Source organism: Haliaeetus albicilla, chromosome 2 (assembly GCF_947461875.1).
Source record: "Haliaeetus albicilla chromosome 2, bHalAlb1.1, whole genome shotgun sequence".
NCBI lineage: Eukaryota > Metazoa > Chordata > Aves > Accipitriformes > Accipitridae > Haliaeetus > Haliaeetus albicilla.
In genome coordinates, this window is record NC_091484.1 from 3,038,795 (window position 1) to 3,059,743 (window position 20,949).

Below are 20,949 nucleotides of genomic sequence, written 5' to 3' on the forward strand. Positions count from 1 at the left end.
CCTCCATTTCTCCCACCCCTCCACCTTCCCTCCCTCCTAGCCCCGTCCCCCGTTTCTCCCTACCCCCCCTCCTTCCCTCCTCCTCCTCCTCCTCCTCCTCCTCCTCCTCCTCTCCCCGGCGCGCCTCCTCCTCCCCCGCCCGGTACCGCATTGCCGTAGTGCGGGGGGGTCGCTGCATTGCGCTGTCGCCGTCAATAGGTGGGCCCCTCCCGGGGAGATAAAGCCGCCGGAGCCCAAGCTGGCAGCCTCTGCCACCCCGACCGCCGCTCCGGTAAGAGCTCCGGGGGTCCCTGTCGTCTCCCCCCCCCGCCACCTCCCCAGGATGGGGCCCGATCCGCAGCAAGCTGGGGGACCGGGCTTTTCGGGGGAGGGAGGGGAATATCCTGGTCCCAGGGGTTGGGGGGGTTCGGTGCATATACAAGCACCCCCCCCTCCCCTTAAAGTGCATGGGGTGCTGCTGGTCACTGGGGTGGGGGGGTACCCCTGGGTGGGGAGGGAGAGGATGGAGCTGGACCATTCCTTCATCCCGCAGGTGGGAAATAACCCGCTTCCCCCCCCCCCCCCCCCCGCAGCGTTTAGCTCCTTGAGGAGAGAAAAAGAAAAAAAAAATCAATCCCCCAGTTCCTAAAGCGACCCCCCCCGCCTCGCCCACCCTGGGTGCTGGGGGTGCGTATGGGGGAGAGGGACCCCCAGGCAGGGCTGGGTGCTGCCGGGGAGCCGGCATCTCGGGGGGGCTGCAAAATAGCCAGATCCAGGCTGGAGCTCTTCAAGGACAGGGGAGGGAATGGAGGGAATGGGGGGGGGGGCATAGCCAGGGCTTTTGCTGCCCAGGGAGGCTTCTCGCAGAGGGTATTATCGCCCGCATGACTGAATCGCTGTTAGAGCAGCAAACTCCTCCTGACCTGCTTTACTTCTATGGGCAGATTCGTAAAATTGGATTTTATTAGACATCAAATTAAAGCTCCTAATTGTGCCGGGTTTGCGTAGCAGCTGCAGAGCCATGGTAACGCTTGGGACATGCCAGAACAGCTCCCCAGATATATTGATTGGCGTTTTTAGCCTCTTCCCTCCGTTTCATCCAGATTCACAGCAGCAAAATATAATAACCCCCCGCCCCGGTCCCGCCGCAAGCTCAGCCCGTGCCGCTGAGCTTTCGGCAACCCCGCTATTTGCAGCCCCGCTTGGGGGGGAGCGGGCGAAGGCTAATTTTGTGCGTCCCATTTTGCGGACACCATGTTGTCACCCGAACCGTGCACGGCTTGGGAGTGGCGAGGGCACCCACGGCTCCTCCCAGGGCACCCACGACATGGAGGAGATGCCCTGGGGTTTGGAAAGACCGAGAAGGCAGCAAGTAGCAGCCTTGAGTCGGAGGAAGGTTTTTCTGGGGAGGAAGGGCACCTTCGAGGCACCGATGACGTAGCCCTGGGAACTGGGGGTCTCCGGGAGGGCGGTGGAGGGCGAGACGTTGAAAAACGTGGCATCTTGCGGAGAACACGGAGGCTGGATGTGGCGGCCAGAAATAGCCCGGCTGGCCTCAACCGGGGGCGGACTGGCTCCATCCCAGCGCGGGCAGAGCTGCCAGACGAGGCCGGGCACCTCCGGCCGGGAATGGGGCGCGTGGTCCGGCGGGAAGGTGGGGCGAGGGGAGGAGAGCCCTCCCCGATGGGCCGGGAGGTTGCCGTCACGGGGGGTTCTTTTGACACGTCTGCCTCTTCCCCCCCCCGCAGCCTCCCCAAAAACGCAGCCGCGTTCCCACAGCCCTCCCCGCCGCCGCCAGCCCCGGCCAGCCCCTCGTAGCCCACCAGCATGGGGAAGGAGAAGACGCATATCAACATCGTCGTCATTGGGCATGTGGACTCTGGGAAATCCACCACCACCGGGCACCTCATCTACAAATGCGGGGGCATTGACAAAAGGACCATTGAGAAATTTGAGAAGGAGGCTGCCGAGGTGAGGAGCCCGTCCCTCAGCGTGCCCCCCCACCCCACACTCCCACCCGCAGGGATGCTCCGCACTGACGCCCACGAGCGTCCCACGGGCAATATTCCCCTTTTCCCGGCGCTGCCCTTCTCGTACCTTCTCTTTCTCCCTTTGTTCCCATCTATTTTTTTCCCCTCTGCGCCCCTGGGTCTTCCTGACTTCTCTGGCCTTGGGAAAATAGGCCATTTGGGCGCTCGCCACCCTCTTCTCCGGAGCTGAGGGACTCCCTGCTGCGGGCTGTTAATGAGGGCAGGGGCACAAGCGAGGTCTGCAAGACGGGTTAGGGAACCGGCGGGAATCACCAGGATTCTGGAAGAGCCACAAGCCGTGGTGCTTCAGGGCATGAAATTCCTTCTAAATATTGTGCATGAGGAGGAAAATCTGATAATCCCTCATTGCCTAGTGCAGGACTCCCTGAATTTCACTCTGAAGCATCTACTTCCAGTGCCTGCTGGGGACAAGGTGCAGCATCAGCTGGACCACTCGTTTGATCCAGTTCGTTAAAAACCCCATTCCCATTTTTCTCAGGAGGGTGGTCTGATGTGTAGCTCGATTGGTAGCCTTTAATACAGAAAAGCTGGCACGAAGCATGAGCATTTAAGTTAAATTCTTTTGTTTAACTCATAATGGCGGCATTTACAGCAATTTAATAGTGCATGCATTCAGCAGGCTGTCACACAGTAAAGCACCACCCAATATCTATAATGTGGCAAACACAGAGATTAAAGAGGAAGAAAAAAACGTGAACTGGAAGCTCTCGGAAATTAATGATGGTAAATTCTAGAGAGGTGGGTGAGCCAGGAAAAGCCTGGCTGTGTTATTGATAGGGCAGATCTGGTCTCTCGGAAGATGGCTTGTCGTCATCGTTCCAGGAATCTTTAATGCAGATATCCCTCGATTCCTTTTTTTATTTTTTTCTGGACAAGATCCCATATTTCAATGAAAAAAAAAAAAGGGGTTACAGAGCTGCCACTCTTGATTAGACATTTTGCTGTCTGTCTGTCTTAACCCTTTGAATTTGCTGATAGCATCTCAGCTAAACCACCCATTTTCCTGCCTCACTGTCAGCCCTTTTTTCCAGCCTTTGAATGAAAAGCTTCCTTCATACAAAATGATCTCTCTGGCCCCTGTTTTAAAATGGTCGCTGATATCCCTCCATATATTTCCCCCCTTTACCTACAAATCGGATATGGCGTTGATTAGGTGATCCTAGATATGATTGCGGCTATTTTAATTGAACAGACACTTTCACTCACTTGCCAGAATACGCGGGGACTGGAAGCTGCTATTAATAGCCTATTGACTGAGCTTACAGACTCCATTTTCTGATGCAGGGCTGGGGAAGGGTTTTCTTCCATTAGGTGGCATTCGCAGGAAATGGAGGCCTGTGTGCACCCAAAAAGCCAACAAAAAAAACCCAGGGTCTGATGTTTGTTTTTAAGAGAAAAGAGAAAGGATTATTTTTTTCTTTTTCACTCAGAGGCAGAGGTAACAGTATCTCCGAAAGAAGAGTTGTTCTATTTTTAAAAAAAGAAAATCAGTATTTGTGGTCTCCAAATAGAAAGCTGTCCTTCCGCTGGGGTTTGATCAAGGAAAATCAGGCTGTTTCTGGCACTGAACAGGGAAGGTATTGTGCAAAGCTAGATAATACCCTGGTTTTTTTCAACAACAGCTCTGGGTAACTGAATATACCCCGTGAAAGGAGGGAAACTGTTTGCTAAATAAAGGATCTCATTTGTCTTGACGTTACGTATGATACCGAGTTCGGAGGCGGGGGTTCACATGAGATGACCGGCTTTTTGTGTGCATTGCCTGCGATAAGGTGCTGATTCCCACTTAGCTCCTGTGGGAGAGCCAGGGGTCTGCTCTGTGCCTCAGTTTCCCCATCCAGAAGTGAAGGAATAGGCTGCCGAAGGGTGAAAGGCTGCAGGGTGTGCTGATCGAGCTCCTGCTCGAGAACTACCCATTATTAATGCATCGCACAAAATGCACCGTTCCTTGGTGTATCTCTGCCGTTTCCAGCAGTAAATGAGCACGCTGTAATGACACCCCCCCCCCCGCCTTTTCCCTGGCAAGAGAGGGGTTCAATGCACATGCTGGAAAGGGTTAACCTCCGAGCTCCTGCTCTGCCCCCTCACTAAGCCTGATGCCAGGAGGATGCTTAGGAGCAGAGAATTGATTCTGGATTTTTCCACACACCCCCCGACTGCCCTCTCTGCAGGTATGAGAGCTCGCAGCTGCCCAGCAGGGATGGGGCATCACCCTCTCAACCCAGTATCCCCTCCGAGGAGGGGGAGGCTCGCCCCTGGCTTTAGGATTTTGCCCGTAATCCTCCAGAGCAAGCTGCAAAGTCATCGCAGCGCTCAGCTCTTACATAAATGGGCCGGCACCGTTAATTCCTTGTGCTGGCTGGGAGTGCGGGAGCCGGGGCAGACCAGCCCCTGGGCACGGCGTGGGCAGGACAGGTTTAGATGTGATGCTCTGTTAGCCTTCTTGGTGAGGATCGTCACTGAAGCGTTTGCTGCCTGCCATCAGGAAGCGCATCCCTCTGGACCAGTGATTTATAATTGGCCAGGATGAATTTTACGCATTAATACTCTAGAAGAAACCATGGTCGCAGAGAACACCAGGATGGATGGATGGGAGCGGGGTATCTCAGATCTGTCCTTGCACAGTGGTAGGAGCCCATTAAATCATCCGCAAATGACCTAAATTCCATTTTCCATCTTAAAAAACCCCTTGCATCTGAGGCCAAGAGCAGATGATCGATGCCCATTAACCTTTTGCTTTTGCCAGGCTCCCCAGACTGCCTCGGCACACTGTGGTCAGCAAGGGCTGGTCTTGTCCTGCCCCAACTCCACATTGGCAGGATCCCAGCTCAGACTGGGAGCACCACCTCCATGCTGGGGGAGGGGGGAATTCCGGCTCTCCCTGATGGCATGATGTCAAAGGACACTGACCCAAAGGAGAAAGCAGTTCAGAAGTGACATTGTGGTTTTACCAAGGAATGTGCTTTATCACAGGACAGAGAGTTTTACTGTAGCTAATCCCACCCAGCATGATTTTATGCATTACAATGTTGGCTGAGATTTTGGCCATTTGGCAACAACAGTTGGTCTGGCTGCAGCTCGCAGTAGCTTTTTGTGTGAATTCGCACACTCTGTGGCAAAAATCAATCACATTTCTTTTCTGCTCATAGCAACCATCTCGCATTTAATTTTTTTTAACCCATTCCCCTCCTCCACCCCTGTCAGTTATGGGCTCACTCATGCAGCAATGCCCTTTCCCACTAACCAGCTGTCTCACAGGTTTGGTTAACAGATTAAAATGCAACAATAAGAAGATTTTCACCATTGCTGTATAGTCCTGTAGCAGCATGATTTCCCAGCAGCAGTGCAGGACCGTGGTGTTTCATGGAGGAGACCTCGTGGATCACTGGTTCCAGCTCCTGCCCATCCAGCCCCACTCACAAATTCACTTCATAGCTCTTCCTCCATCCTGTTGAGGAACGCATTGAGAACAATATCTCCTTTCACTTGTATTTATTAGAATAGATCATGGCTGCCATTGAATTTAGGGATTTTTGCCTTCAATGTATGTAATGTGACCCTCTGCCTACGTGAGCCTGGGATGTGCCCTAGAGGGTAGGTTGCTGGTACCAGTGCTATGGGCTTGGGTTTCTCACCAGCTCTTGCCTTTGTGTTGGCCAGATGGGGAAGGGGTCCTTCAAATACGCCTGGGTGCTCGACAAGCTGAAGGCCGAGCGCGAGCGTGGCATCACCATTGACATCTCGCTGTGGAAATTTGAGACCACCAAGTACTACATCACCATCATTGACGCACCTGGCCACAGGGACTTCATCAAGAACATGATCACCGGGACCTCCCAGGTGAGAAATGGTGGCCAGGGAGTGGGGAGCTGCCAGAGGTGGGAGGCTGAGGCTTGCTGATGAGCCCAGGGTCACGTAGGTGCTGTTGGAGTCCTTCTGGAGGTGAGTAGTTGACACAGCAGACATCAAGTGACGTTGAGCAGGGTCTACGCAAGAAGCTGAGTAACACCAGGAGACCCAGCTCGCCATGGGCCTTTACCTCCCTGGGTGTCTGGGAGAAAAGGCTTCCTTGGGCACAGAGGGGTGGTTTCTCCACCCCATTTCCCCTACTTGGAGGAGGTGGGGATGAATATGGCCTCTCTGGGAGGTGGGATGCTATGACCTACAAGCCTTTGTGTGGTCTCCCAAGTCTCCCACATTATTTTAGCCTCAGCCAACTGAGGTATACGAGAAACTTCCAACAATCCCTTAGCCTTTATTGGCTAAAGGAGACTCCATGGGTCTTTTCTCCTTCCTTTTTCTCAAAACAGCTGTCTTTGTCCCATAAACCACATCACATTGCCAAACTCCATGGTCTACCCTTCCAGGGTAGGGCACTTTCCCCTCATCACACTGCAGAACATTCCTGCATCTCGCTGTGGTTGACGGGTGATGGATGAGCCTCACTGCATGCCCAGTGAGATTCTCATCATGATTCCAGTTGGGCTGGGCATGGCTTTCTGTCAAACCCATACAGCTTCTGCTGTGGGCTCTGGGTACAGAGGTAAGGCAGGGAACACAGTTTGCATGGCTATAGTCTCATCCATCACCCAGGGAGATTATTTGCAAGACTTCAGTAGGGTTTTACATCAGGCCTTGTCTGTGCATCCCTGGATGTCCTGGTTAGTCATGCAACCTGGAGGAACCCACCCTGGTTTCCAACCCACACTGCAAAACCATGCACAGTTGGCAAGTCTGAAATAACAGAGTTAGGTCAGGTTTGAGGTAGATCAGCAGGGTTATGGGTAGCAGCTGGCAGGGAGTCTGTCCAAACCATGAGTAGCGTTCATCAGGGACTTACTCAAAGCTCTCAGGGGTGTCACCAGGAGCAGTGCTCTCTGGGGACAGAAGCAATTCATAAGCTCTCTCCTCCCAGGCTGACTGCGCTGTCCTGATCGTTGCTGCCGGCGTCGGTGAATTTGAAGCCGGCATCTCCAAGAACGGGCAGACTCGTGAGCACGCCCTGCTGGCTTACACCCTGGGGGTGAAGCAGCTCATCGTGGGCATCAACAAGATGGATTCCACAGAGCCCCCGTACAGCGAGAAACGCTACGATGAGATCGTCAAGGAGGTCAGCGCCTACATCAAGAAGATCGGCTATAACCCAGCCACAGTTCCCTTTGTGCCCATCTCGGGCTGGCATGGAGACAACATGCTGGAGCCTTCTCCCAATGTAAGTGTGCGTTGTGTTAGACTTTCCCCCCCCGGCTGTCCTGATCCAAGCTGAAGCTGACCTCCATGCTCTGAAAACCACGGGCACATTTCAGGCACCCGTTGTGCGTAATGACCCGTGTTGCCAGCATAGATGTGTTTGTCACGTAGCTCTGCTTGCACCGAGCCAGGATGAATGGGAGCACTGTTCATGGGCACGCTGGTTGCTGTACCGTGGCCAGACACCCCAGTGGCTAAACATGAGCATCTTCAGGACATGATCTATACGGCTTTGCTTGTGGGGTGCGATTTGAAGGTTTCATATCATCAGACCCGTGGTGATGTTAGAGTCATCTGCAGAAATTGTCACTCTCAGCAGGAACATCATGTGTGTTTTTAGGGTGTTGTTTTCTGAGCGAAATAACACGATCTGGTCACAGGCTTGGAACGGCTCCCACCACACAGCTCCCGCGTGTTGGGTATCAGGTCCCCTTTCCCGTTGGTGCTGAATGCCACTGTGGTGGCCGCACCTCCGGTTCCAGTGCTGGGATCTCACTCCTTAAGGCGACTTTTTTCTTGAGGAGGTACCAAGTTTCCCATGCCAAAACCATGGTTTCCTAGAGCATCCATTTGGGGCTGCTCCTTGTGCTGTTGATTTTTACAAGGCCCTCCCTCTGTCCATCGGTGATGAGGATGGTGGGGATACAAAAGCAGGGTGCTCTGGGTGGGCCCTTGCCATTATTTCTTATGACAGCAGGGGAGAAAGAAGAGCTTGAAGAAGGATGGGGGCTTCTTGGCAGACAGGCTGCCAATAACAGTTGTTCCTCTGACACTGTTTTTTTGGAGAAAAAGCTACCCCAGCTTTAGTCTTCTGAAGAAGTGATGGGCTGGAAAGTTCTGGCCAGAGGAAGGTCCCTGCTCTCCTGCTGGCTTCTGGGTGACCTTGAGCAAGTTGCTTAGACCAGAAATCCCCAGCAATCTCTTGTGAAACCAATGGGAAATTTGATGCTTAAGGGGACTTCAGGACTTCACCTGTGGATTACGGGTCAGGGCTCTATGACGAGAGAGACAACGTGTGAGAGTAGCAGCGATTGAGGGAGGTCAGGGATCACGAGCCTGAGTTAGAGGAGTGCTGCAATGCAAGCTCACACCATCATGAAACGCAGCTCACAGCCTTGCACGGGAAAAGCAGCTCAGTTGGGGCTGGCTTGGAAGGAAGGAATTTTTGGGGTGCTTACGAGATTCCTGTCCCCTGTGGAGCAGAGCTGGGATAAAGGTCAGCTGCGGCCATGCCAAACCCAGCCACATAGTTCCTGGGTGCCTCAAATCAGACAGGCTCCAAATGTCAGCAGCTGCTGGGCTGGGAAGATGATCCCGAACAATTCTCCTATTAATAGGCTGCAGAGGGGAGGCACGGAGCAGGACGGGGCTCCCTGGCCCCCTTCCTCTGGATGGGTCTCAGAGCATGTTCTCAATATAATGCACTGCCCAAGAGAAGGCAGGGGCCAAAATAACTCAATTCTCTGCCGTAAGGAGGCAGCTGGCCCCAGGGTGGGTTGCCAGAAGCTGCCTGAGCTGGTGAAGTGGGAAAAGAGCCTGTCCAGAGATCTGGATCAGCATGAGTTTTGCTGGAGAGGGTGCAGGGTCCTCCCCATGCTGTGGTCCCCAGGAGGTCCCCATCCTGCCTTTGCCAGGACACCAGCTTGGGACAGACTCCTCCTTCCAATATTGCGCCACGTCTAGGAAAGCTCGAGCAGGAAGCTGGTGTAGATATGTCTCATCTCATTCCTTGCCTGAAAAAGCTCTGATTTTTTTCACTCGCAGTTTCTGGCAGGCTTTCTCTAAAGCACAAGACAGTCAACTGACTTGTCTGTTTGTCAGGGGACTTATCAGAAAGTGGGGATTAGAGCCGTGACGTCCCTGCAGCTCCTGTCACCTCCAGGCGAGGGGAGGTGTGGTGGGACGTCAGGCTGGAGCCAGCTCTGTGTGGGAGACTCCAGCCCACATCTCTGTTGCACAGCAGCCCAAGGCCAACTGCAAAAAATGATGGCTGGGCTGCGCTTGCATCAAAATTTGACATCTGAGAGCTTTTTGGCAAATGGGCTTTTATGTGAAGCCAGCTTTCTCTTGCTGCAGCCAACAGAACTGGGCCATTCGATGTGGTTTGGGAGACTTTCACCCCGTTGGGATGCTGCAACCCAAAGGCACCCAATCTGTGGGGCAAGGGAGTGTGGTGGCCTGGGGCTGCAGGCTCAACGTTGGGGTGTGTGGGGTGGGCATGCTGGGATGCTCACGGGCTGGGTAAAATCAGAGAAAGGCGACTGGTCTGTAAAATGCACTTGGGGTGCAAAATAGTTGGGCCTCAGCTGTTATTTATGGGGGCTTGAGCCTGCAGTTTGCCCTGTCTGGCTGCGGGGTTTGGTCAGATCCTGCTTTTGCCATAGGAGTGGTGGAATAGGAATTGCTCTTTGGGAAGCAGATTTGGGGAATACATAAGAGAGGTTTTACTTGCGTGGCCCTAGGAGGCAGCGCAAACCAGGTTTTGCAGATGCTTCTTACCCTAGGGCCATGCTGAGGTCTTGCAGAGTGGATTTGCTCCCAGAAGGTGTCAAACTATATCTTTATCTGATTCTTGGGATGTCAAGTTTTCTGGCTAAAGCATCGAAAGGAAAAAGGACGGCTCTGACAGCCCCGCATCACGGGGCAGAGGTTGCCATTTCTCCATTTCCCCAAGCCATCCAGGGGCAGAGGGATGGGACCCCTGCGTGCATGGGTGGCCGTCACCCTCAAGAGCAGAGCCCGTGGGCAGGCAGCCGTCGGGGCAGCTGCTCGCACGGGCACCTGCCTGGCATTTTGGGCCGTGCGACAGCAGGCTGGAGGGAAGGTCTGAGTCATCCTGCGCATCACATGCGGCTCCGTCACCGGCTGGATGGATTTATCATTTTGCCTAGCTGTTAGCCTGGTGCTGGGGCCGGCTGCGTAGCAATAGCTGCAGTGCCCTGGGAAGGATTCCTCTGCAAAAGTGTCCCCAGGCTCCTCCTGCCACTGTCACCAAGGAAGACAATTGGTGTCAGACGTCACCCTCCAAAGGAGGCTGACCCGAATATGTTCGATGCGGGCTGAATTCCTTGGCTGGACCTGGCTCTTCCCTGCCTTGCTCCTTCCTGAAAGCAGTGCAGATTGCAGGATAAGAAACCAGCCTTGGCATAGCCGTGTCCTCCAGGGATGGCTGTGAAACTGGGGGCACTTTGGGGGTCCCATTTCACCCCTAGCCCCAGCCCCATACCCGTTGCACTGTGCCACTGGTGTTGATGCTTAAGGGAAAAGCCATGTCCATAATGTGTGTGATAGAGCCGGGGCACACGGGCAGCATTTTACATCTGAGTGGGAAAATATTGTCTACACCTTTCTGTGCAGAGGAAGGGGGAATGACCTTGCAGACTCTGATCTCTGTTTGTTGTATCAGGGTTGTTTCAGACCCAGGACTGAATTTTTCTTGCTGGCAAGCCCCAGGCATTGCTACAGCTTCCAGATGTGCAGCATCACCCCAAGACAGCACTGTGGTTCCCTGCATCAAACCATGGCCTCTGTTGAGCACATTTCCATACCTCTCTGCCTCTTTTCTGGCCAATTTTAGCTTCAAGGGTCCAATTTAGGGCAGGAGCAGAGAGCATCTGTGAAAAATGATCCTGCCCCTCGGCAGCCCTAGTGCAAGCACTGCATTTCCAGGATCTTCCAAGCCAGGGTTTAAAATCCAAATCCTGGAGGGGTGATAGCAGGAGTGAGCGGGGAGAAGTGTCTGTCTGGGGCTCACTTGGAAGAAACTTGGTCCCCAGGACTGAAGTTTGGGGGTTTTGTAGCTGGGACTTGGCTGGAGACCCTGTGGTCCCTGTGCTGGAGGCATCATTGCTGGAGGGCAGGATCCAGGCAGCTGGTGCAGCGCCCATGGGTTGGTGTTGGAAACGGGGGCTGTGAGTTTGCTGGTTTTAACCACTTCCATCCTTTTTCTCCTGTTAATGGATGTTTTGCACGTTTCTAGAAGAGAAGGGGGGAGATTGAGCAAAGGGGTGCAGATAAGCCTGCAGGGATGGTGGAGTGGAAAGAGCTCCCCAGCCCCCAGGTAAAGCCAGGACATGGCTGGACTGACTCCGTGAAGATTGTCCTGGTGGGACGTCTCTCTGGGATCACTTCTGGGTGCTGAGGACAGGCACACTCAGTGCATCTTGTTGCTGCTCTGTTTCCAGATGCCTTGGTTCAAAGGCTGGAAGGTGGAGCGCAAGGAAGGCAATGCCAGTGGGGTGTCCCTCTTGGAGGCCCTGGACACCATCCTGCCCCCGACCCGCCCCACAGATAAACCCCTGCGCCTGCCCCTCCAGGACGTCTACAAGATTGGAGGTGAGCAAAAGCCTTGCCACTGTCCCTCTTCCCTCTGCTTTAACTGGAATCTTTGTTCCATGGGAGATTTGGGAATGACATTTCCAGGTATTGGGAAACTGGAGGGATAGGATTCTTCAAACTCAAGATAATGTGGCGGAGAAGGGTGGTAGCTTCAGGGCAAAAACCCTGTCTGAGACAGGGCTGTCTGGGGTGGAGGTAGACATGCCTAAAGATGCCCAGGGACCGGAGAGGAGCAGCAGGTTTGTGAGCTCTCCCCAGGGAACATGCAATGCCAGAATGGCTGCAAATTTGGGTGTCCCAGAGGTCATGGCTGGCAAGGCAAGTTGGAGGCAGCAAAAAACATGGTGGGACCCAGACGAGGGAAAAGACCAGCAGGGAGGGCCACCAGTGAGACTGGTGCTTGGCAGCTTGGCCACGGTCTGCCCGTGCTTCCCAAATGCTGGTGTCCATCACCGGCACCTCCATCTGCTGAGCTGGACCGTGGTGCCAGCCATGTAGGGAATGCAGTGGCCGAATGCAGTGGCCGGTGCGTCTCCCTTTCCCTCTGGAGCAGTGATGGGGATGCTTTTTTGAGCTATAAATACCCCATGAGCTCTCTGACCTGCTGGCAGCAGTGGGAAGCCATGCTGACTCACCCGGCTGCCGGATCAGGCAGGCAGAGCTTTTCCCAGCCCTTTTCCACACTTTTCCAAGGACACATGCACTGCAGAAACCAGGCAGGGATTGCACATGGGGTTTAGGAGGCTTTTTAATGAAGTCTTTTGTTTGCAGTGGAGAGGAAAGTGGTGAGCAGGTCTGTGTCCTCCCCCAGCTCAGCTGGGGCAAAGAGATATGGTTTTACCATGAGGTAGGTCCTTAGAGAGCAGGGACACTGTGGGAAGCTGGGGGGTGGAGGCAGCAGGGTAGATGTGGATGAGCTGATGGGTCCAGCCAACCTCCCCAACCTCTTTTTCAAGGCTGTTTCTCTTAAAGATTCTTCACCTCACTCCAAAGGTGAGTTTTCCCAAAGTCTCCTGATGACACAGGGTGTAAAAGGTCCCCTTCATTTAATTAGCCACCCTCGTTCCCTGGCACAGCTGGTCCTCCTCCCAAGTGGATGGTGTGGCCATCAGGGATGTGGAGCGTGTTGTTGCACACACACTATGATGTGCCCAGTCCTCCATGTAGGAGGTGTCACAGCTGCTACAAAGGAAGAACTTTTGGGGCACGTGGATTGCTCAGGGCCTTCTGATTATGATGTTGCTCCTTTTTTACAAAAGATTGGGTAGAAAGGATGGACTCATGGTATTTTTGAAGAGCCTAATGTTGATCTTGCAGCTGAAAACTGGGGGGGTTTGGGCAAGAAGCAAACATGGTCTTTGGTTAAACCACTGGAGATGTCTTGCTTTTGCTGCAGCCAAGCTTTAGCCCAGGGATATGCCAAGCAAGTTATGTTTCGCTCTGTTTTGTCCTTGTCTCCGCAGGGATCGGCACAGTCCCTGTGGGCCGCGTAGAGACTGGCATCCTGCGGCCCGGCATGGTGGTCACCTTTGCACCCGTGAACATCACCACTGAGGTGAAGTCCGTGGAGATGCACCACGAGGCCCTGAGCGAGGCTCTGCCTGGGGACAACGTTGGCTTCAACGTGAAGAACGTCTCCGTCAAGGACATCCGCCGCGGGAACGTCTGCGGGGACAGCAAGTCGGACCCACCGCAGGAGGCAGCGCAGTTCACATCTCAGGTCAGCAGAGCTGGTGGTGCCACCGTGCATGGTCTGCCACCATCCTCCGGCTCCCATCCTTGCCCTGACACCGCTCTGTCCCCCAGGTGATCATCCTGAACCACCCCGGCCAGATCAGCGCCGGCTACTCGCCCGTCATCGACTGCCACACCGCACACATCGCCTGCAAGTTTGCTGAGCTGAAGGAGAAGATCGACCGGCGCTCCGGCAAGAAGCTGGAGGACAACCCCAAGTCCCTGAAATCGGGCGACGCGGCCATCGTGGAGATGATCCCTGGCAAGCCGATGTGTGTGGAGAGCTTCTCCCAGTACCCACCCCTCGGTAAGGGAACAGCTCTTTGGAGGTGTCCTGCGGAGGAGCATGAAGGCTCTATGGGTGTAGAGCTCACACCAGACGTGCTGAGCCTCTCCCAGTATCCCCCACCAGTTAGACTGGGGAGGAGGGAGCTGAGGATGTTTCATTGCTCCCCCATGTGCTGGGGTTACAAAACTGATGCATGAACTGTGTTAGGGCTGGTGGGGTGGGACGGGCTCTCTGCTGAGCTGGGTTTCCAAAGACAGGGCTGGGTTCTTCCTCTGGGAGCAACAGGACCTTTCCTTCAAGGTTACTAAACCCTGATAGTTTCTGAACAGAAACATTTTTCAGCTTCCCCATCTCTGCCCTAAAACACAACTGGTCAGGAGAAGAAAGAGGGAATTTTGCTCAGCAGAGGTCACCTTTGAGAGTAGGGAAGTGCCATGTTTTCCTTGGATGATGTTACACATCTGGAAGCTTTAGCAATGTCAGGAGCTTGCAGAGAGCAGATGTGATTTAAGTTTAATAAATAGTCATTTAAACAGAGAGGAGCATCAGGGCTAGCTTGGTGCTCAGAGCAAGGGTTGATGGCTCAGGGCTGGTTCCTGCAGGAACCTGCTCCAAGGACAGGGGTAATGCACGGCATCATGAGTGGTGGGTGCAGATCCCACCATCACCCATCCAGAAGAGCTCATCCTTAGCGAAAGCAAGGCGTTTCACTCACGTCCCCCTGCTCTCCATCCCACAGGCCGCTTCGCTGTCCGTGACATGCGGCAGACTGTGGCTGTGGGCGTCATCAAGAACGTGGAGAAGAAAAGCGGTGGGGCCGGTAAAGTCACCAAGTCTGCCCAGAAGGCCCAGAAGGCTGGCAAATGAATCGTGGGCTCCCAGTGCATCGCGCAGAAACCATCCCTGACACCAGGACGCTGCCACCGTCTCCCCCGGGCGCATGTGTGCACATCAGCTTGTAAGAGTTTATATGTCAACGACTGGATGCTCACCATTAAGGTCCAGTGGAAATTCTTTAAAAGGAAAAGCATGTTCCAGCGTTTGTGAGGCTTCATGTTAATTTTACCAATAAAACTGGTACAACATCCACAGTGGAAAAAAAAAAACCCAAACAAAAAAAAAACAACAAAAAAACAAAACAAACCAACCAACCCCAAAAGTGTGGAGCTCTGTGTGTGTGTCTGTCATTGAGAGGGGCTGGTTTTGCTGGGTTTTGTGTAGTCCCACGTAGAGCAGATGGTGGGGATGGGCATAGGCAGGGCTGGGATGGAAATATGGGGGAAGGAGGAGAGCTTGGCACCCATATTCAGGGTGTCACCAGGGCCCAGTCCTTACCCAGCTTTCACCCCTCAACCGATGCAGGTGTCTGGTCTGATTCCCCCAGCCTAAAGCAGGGGCTGCTTTTATGACGGTCTGGGTTTTCATATTCTCCTTAACCTGCTCAGTGTCATAATACCAGTTATCAGGGTCTTCATTATCATTTTTTCCATGCAAAATAAGCTTCAGTTAACCCTCTAAACTTAGGCCATTTAAAGAGAGAAAATAGCATACCCCATGCCTCCTGGAAGGGCTGGCAACATCGCTTTTATTCTTCATAATGCCCCATCATTTTGGGAGAAGTGGCCAAGGCTGCCTTCTCTCTACACCTTTCTTTGCCTCACACATGGTGGATCCCCCAGCCCTTTCCAAACAACACAACAGGAATGTTTCTCCCCAGCTGAAGCCATGTGCTGGAGCTCAGATGTGACTCAGGACTCCCAAGAAGCCCCCAAGCTCATGGTCTTCACCCAGGACAGTGTCTTGGCTCCCACTGCAAACTTGCAGCCTGGGGCAAGGTCTGCGCCTCTCCCCGCTCCACCCAGTGGCAGCTGCCCCAATCCAAAGGATTGTGGTTGCCAAATATTTAGGATTGACCAAAATGAAACAGCTGGGTGCTTTGAGGGAGAAACAGTAGGAGCACCGAGCGTGGGGACGAGCGGGAGGTGGTATGGCGGGGCAGTGAGATGGAGGGATGAGGTGTGAGGGTGCTACTCCCACCCCACCACAATGGTCCGGAGACACTTCCAAGGGATATTTCCTTCTCAAAGGTGGGGTTAGCAGCATGCTGGGGCATCCTGAGGTTGTCTGTGCTCATGACTTGGCTTTTAGAGGAAGCCACAGTGCCGGCAGTGGACGCCATGCATGGACTTTGTGAAGGATTGCATCATGCAAGGTCCTTCCCAGGAGAGCTCCAGAGGCACAAGCATCATTATTGTTTGTGTTGCAGGAGCCCTTAATGATCCTAATTAACATGTGGTGCTCTGCAGCACTAAATGTCCCCAGGCAGAGCTTCAAGGAGCGGACACCAAGCTGAATTACAGAGAGTGTTGCATGAAGCCATGACCGCCTACTCCCCCAACACTGTCCCCTTCCCACATCCCAGTCACATATCAACTTACTAAGCCACGTTCCGCAGAACTGTGCGCACAGACCACCAAGGCTCCTTGCCCCTCTTCACGCACCCAGCAGCCACCAGCTTCATCCATAGAAATGGATTTGGTGCCCAAGGTCTCTGCAGCATTTGCGCTTTACGAAGTGCCGTGTCCTTGGCATGCCACAAATTGGAAAGGGACCTGGGGATCCCTCCAGGCACAGCACGACTGTGGGAGGAGGCTGTTTTCCCACTAATGGTTTAATCTCATCTTCCAGCTCCTCATGCATTTCTCGGCTCCTGAGGCACGTTGTCCTTGAGCCAGCATGGCAGACTTGTGCCCCTTCCCGGGTATTTCCAAGCAGGGCAGGAGAACATCACCATGTGCATGTTTTTCCTCCATCCCTAAAAGCAGCAAGAACAGGAGCTTCCATGGGAACATCCCCCCGCTACTGTGCAGGTAACTCCAGCTCTCTGGTCCCCAGCGAGAGCTGGATCCTGGCACAGCAGGAGTGGGGACAACTTTGGGGTCAGGAGAGGGACAGAGAAGAGTAGGCGTAAAGTCTGCACCTGGTCCTCTATAGCTATTTTAAAAGCAAAAGCAAGTTTGACAAAACCACAGCTACGTTTCCATAGAAATATGCCAGGGGAGCTGTGAAAGATGCTCTGGGAGCGATGCACAAGTAGTGAGGTAATTAACAGTGTAGCTGCAGAAAAGGAAAAATATAAACCCCAGAGAATTTAACTCAAACTTGTTCATGGCTCACAACAGGTCCAAATTTTCAGCCTGATTTCAGTGCTGCTGGTACCCCAGGTAATCTGCAGGATCAGAAGGAAGAGGCAGGGCCTGAAGTGAGATGTCTGCAGCTGCAGCATCCCCCATTTTGGGAGGTTTGGGTCAGGCTCTGTAGAGAGCCAGAATAAACAGAAATGTTCTGATTTAGACCCACCTCAAAGCATGAGGTTCGAAAAAGAAAATCGAGTATGCTGAATTTCTAGGGATCTCAAATCAAAATCAAATGAAACCATGACCTGCCTCTACCCACACCTTGAGTTTGAAGACTCATTGTGGATCTGGGTTTTGGGACCGGATCAATGACCTGCCACTTGCAAATCATTGTCTGACCCTGCAGGGCTCAGAGGCAGTCTGGGAACAATGCTTTGTTCGGGGTGGGTGGCCCATTTTGGGTTTCTACCAAAATTATAAGCAACCCAACATCACCTCGAAGTGGGCCACAGATGGCTTTTGGCAAACCTTGCAGCGAACTCAAGTTGATTCGAGAACCATCAGCACCGTGGGAAAGCAGGTGGGTGTCGCGTGGCCTGTGGTGGGTGATACATAGGGCTGTGCTGCATATAGGGTGAGATGCATTTTAAAACACTGCCTTCTCCTCCAATTCCTCTCTGCCACGGCCAGGTGCACTGGGACCCCCCAACCGAGAACTCAGAGGCATTTTTTTCCTAGCAACCTTTTTTTTATTTGGAGGCATTTTTCATCGCTGTCCTCCCTACAGACGTCGCGGTGGATGCTTTGCCTCCGTAGCAGTCTCAGCGATGCCATCTCGTGGAAACAGGGACAAAGTCCTGCTGGAGCAGCTGCCAAGGAAAAGAAATCCAGCTCCACGTCCCACCTCTGCAAAACCTGGCCCTGGCAGGCAGCACGTCCATAACGAAGCAAAGGGTACAGCCTGGGGAGCTGCAAACTGCTTATTGTCATTTCTTTGGGGACCAGAGTTTGCAACTGTGATTGTATTACCTGAAATTTAAAGCTTGCGGGGGGAAAATTACTAGAGGTGGTAGGAAAGTCAAAAAGCATCAGGGCTGGCTCTCCTGTACTGCTGCAGATCAGCTCTTCAAGAGGTTGTTTGAGAAACCGATGGACCTGAAAGAAGGGGGAAGGAGAGGGAGGTGCAGGGGGGGCTGGACGTGGACCAACAGCCAGTTTCCGAAAGGGACATCATCTCCACGAAGCAAGCACGCCCCACGCACAGTATAGCACTGATGCCTTGTTGGGGCTTCCGGATGGAGAAGGGAACACCCCACGGACGCGACCATCCTCCAAGGCGTGAGCAGACACCTCTGCCCATCCCCAGCCTGGTGCTGGCTGCTCTCGTGGCACCCACTGGAGAAGGAGGAATGAGTAACTTCTCCTTTCCCACCTCTACCCCACAGGCCTCGTGTCTGGTTGTGTGCTGTTAATAATTTAAGGTAAGTTTTCTTAATCCACCGGAGCTGATTGGCCAACTCAGCAGGCACTTTGGGCTGATCTAAAAAATTTATAAGGCTTTTGCAAGACTGCAAGTGCAAGCCATGCTGCAGATGCTGAGCTGGGTGAATTCGAGCTGCCCGCTGCCCTTCTGTGCTTGGAGGCAAGTTAAAGCATCAGCTGTGACCCCTCGTCTGCCTGGGCACATCCCTGTAGAAACCCAGCACAGGCAGCACGTGTGGAACATTGCGTGGCAGCTTGGACGCACAAGAAAGCCTCCACGGAAAGGGAGCTCCTTTCCCATTGCTCCCTTCATCTGTCACCAGTCTCCCAGCATGTTTTGCTGAACCTTACCCCCCGTCGGCAGTGAGGTCCTGCCTGTCTCATGTTGACTTAAAAGTCTTGATGACATCTGAGGCATTTCAACAGCATTTGAAAACGCACTCTGCTATGGGGGAAGACCAAGCAGAGATCTCCTGACCTTCCATCCCATTCCTGCTACCTTGGAAGCCGATGCCACTGACTGCCAGGGAGGCCAAGGTACACTCCAGCCCCCTGAACACCAGCATCATCAGAGGACATCACCCAAGTGGGTTCTGCCATTGCCTGCTGGTGATGGAGATGCTGAATCATCTATAGCAGAGGTGGGAATGATGCAGATGCAGCACGAAGTCCATGACTGTGCAACCTCGGAAAGTGAGTTCCGTCACTAACCAGCACCTTTGCCTGGGGGCTGTGTCCCAAAAGCAGCTGCTTGCCTTCTGTGAGAGACTGAAGGAGTTAATGTCTCAAACGTTGTGGTGGGGAGTTCTGCATAACGACTAACTGCCTAGCAAGGAACTCCAGGTGAAAAGAAGCCCATCAGAGCCCATCAGGACCCATCAGGACCCATCAGCAACAGGAGGGGAGGGTGTGCAGGAGGGGGCACAGCTCTGGTGTGCTGTTCTGATGTGCTGAGCAGGGCAGCTCACCATGGATGGCCAAAGATCATGTCTACAGGGAAGGGGAAGCTACTCCCCAAATGACCCCCCCAAGCCCACAGCCCAAAGGCTCTCTAATTAGCCTAATGAGTTCGAATGTCCACCCGAAGGAGGGGCAAGGATTGTAAAGGGACAAAAACTGAAGCCCCATGTGTGCAAGCCCATCGATCCCTCAGCTGACTGAACCAACGCTGGACTCAGGACTGATGACATCTTTCTCCTCTCTCTCCCTTTTCCATAATCCCTACACCTCATCCCTTTAGACATAAACCATTGACCAAGTCTGGGATTAGGATCCAGCCGCCCCTGGGCTCCTCACTGAGGAGTCTAGAAAGCAGGGGGGGTCTGCCCTGCACCTTGTGATTCAAAAGCAGGGCTTTCCTTATTCTCTTCCCTGAACTGATTCCCAAATAAGCAAGGCCTGTAGTATATGTTTGTTGATGTAGGGTTAGCACATGTTACACAGTTTACTGACATAGTTTCATGACAATTTTTGTTGCGAGCGTACCAGTTTTGGTGGTGAGCATGCCAATTGTTGCGAGCCAATAAAAATTGAGTTTTGTGAGTTAAAGGATCCCTGGTTGTCATTTCACCTTAATCCTGACCTGGGAATAGGCAAACCTGAGTCATCTTCCTGAGAAATTGGGACGTGACACCTTCTCCTCGGGCAGTTTCACAACAAGTTTCACCTTGCAAAGCTGCGCTGCCAGTGGGTCGTGCTCCATCCAGCGTGGACATAAATCACCGCTGCTCTGCTCCCCAGCCCACGTTGCTGGGCTCGGCGTCTTTCCCAGAGCGGATCCACATGGTGCTGAGCACCCAGGTCTGAGCAGATGGGGTTGGGGCTCCCATGCCAGCCTGGGCAGCTCCTGGCCCAGCAGGACGAAGGAGAGCTGCAGGCAGGAGCTTTGTTCTCCCTGGGGTTTTCATCCTTGGGACTGGCTTTCTGTACAGCAAGCTGGTAACACCAAACAGTTGGAGTAAACATCCTTGGGAAATGGATGATGGGCCAGATCAGAAGGGGGGGAAAAAGGCTGAGCAGGGCAGAGAAGAACGTCCCACGCCTGGGTGGCTCTCGTCTCTCCATCCTGCTTCCACTGTGTCCCCTTCACAAAATGCATCAGCCACCCTTGGCCAAATCCTGCCCCAGAAAGGTACAAATTCAGGGAGGAGGATAGCAAGCCAAGCCCTCCCCCAGCATTTTGTAACATGTCAAGGATCAAACCCGGGACATTTTTACTCATTACCTTTAACCACCTCCCTCTGCATCCCCCCATTTGAGATCCGTATTTTTGGTGTGAGCCTGAGGTGCATTTGCAGCCGGGGGAGCACGAAGCAGCTGCTCTGGCCAGGGCGATGCACCATGCCCCATCCTCCTCTTGGCCCATGCCTTCACCCCCGTGCAAAGATATTGCTGATCTGAAGGAGAAACCCGAGCTGTAACACAGCCCAGGTCTAAGATCCTGGCCAGACACCCCCTCCTGCCCGCCTGCCTCCGAGTGCTCGGGTATCATTTGGCCACAGCTACATAGAGATACTGCAGCATCCTCAAATAATTCATTTCAGCTCCGTTCACAAATGCTCCTTCCATGTGTCAGGCTGCCTGCAAATTTGGCATGGCCTGGTTTTGCCTAGTCTAAATGATTTCTGATCACCCCTTGCCTGGCACTATTTTCGTGCCTTATATCCGCTAAATGCTTTTTGCAATCCCG

The 20,949-nt window shown here is 53.4% G+C and overlaps 1 protein-coding gene across 1 annotated transcript; it reads left to right on the forward strand.

The window, feature by feature from the left end:
- Positions 1-114: 114 nt before the first annotated feature.
- Positions 115-14,683, forward strand: EEF1A2 (eukaryotic translation elongation factor 1 alpha 2). Its single transcript, XM_069803160.1, has 8 exons — positions 115-271; positions 1,728-1,950; positions 5,691-5,870; positions 6,946-7,242; positions 11,465-11,615; positions 13,082-13,338; positions 13,425-13,659; positions 14,381-14,683. Exons 2-8 carry the CDS (start codon positions 1,807-1,809, stop codon positions 14,506-14,508), a joined length of 1,392 nt encoding a protein of 463 aa, XP_069659261.1. The 5' UTR covers positions 115-271; positions 1,728-1,806; the 3' UTR covers positions 14,509-14,683.
- The last annotated feature ends 6,266 nt before the right edge of the window (positions 14,684-20,949 follow it).

Excerpts from the sequence above, each read along its gene's own strand:
- EEF1A2 (XM_069803160.1), top strand. The coding sequence starts at position 1,807 with ATGGGGAAGGAGAAGACGCATATCAACATCGTCGTCATTGGGCATGTG. Across the intron at positions 7,243-11,464 it reads TGCTGGAGCCTTCTCCCAAT|ATGCCTTGGTTCAAAGGCTG; the intron begins GTAAGTGTGCGT and ends CTCTGTTTCCAG. Across the intron at positions 13,660-14,380 it reads CTCCCAGTACCCACCCCTCG|GCCGCTTCGCTGTCCGTGAC; the intron begins GTAAGGGAACAG and ends TCCATCCCACAG.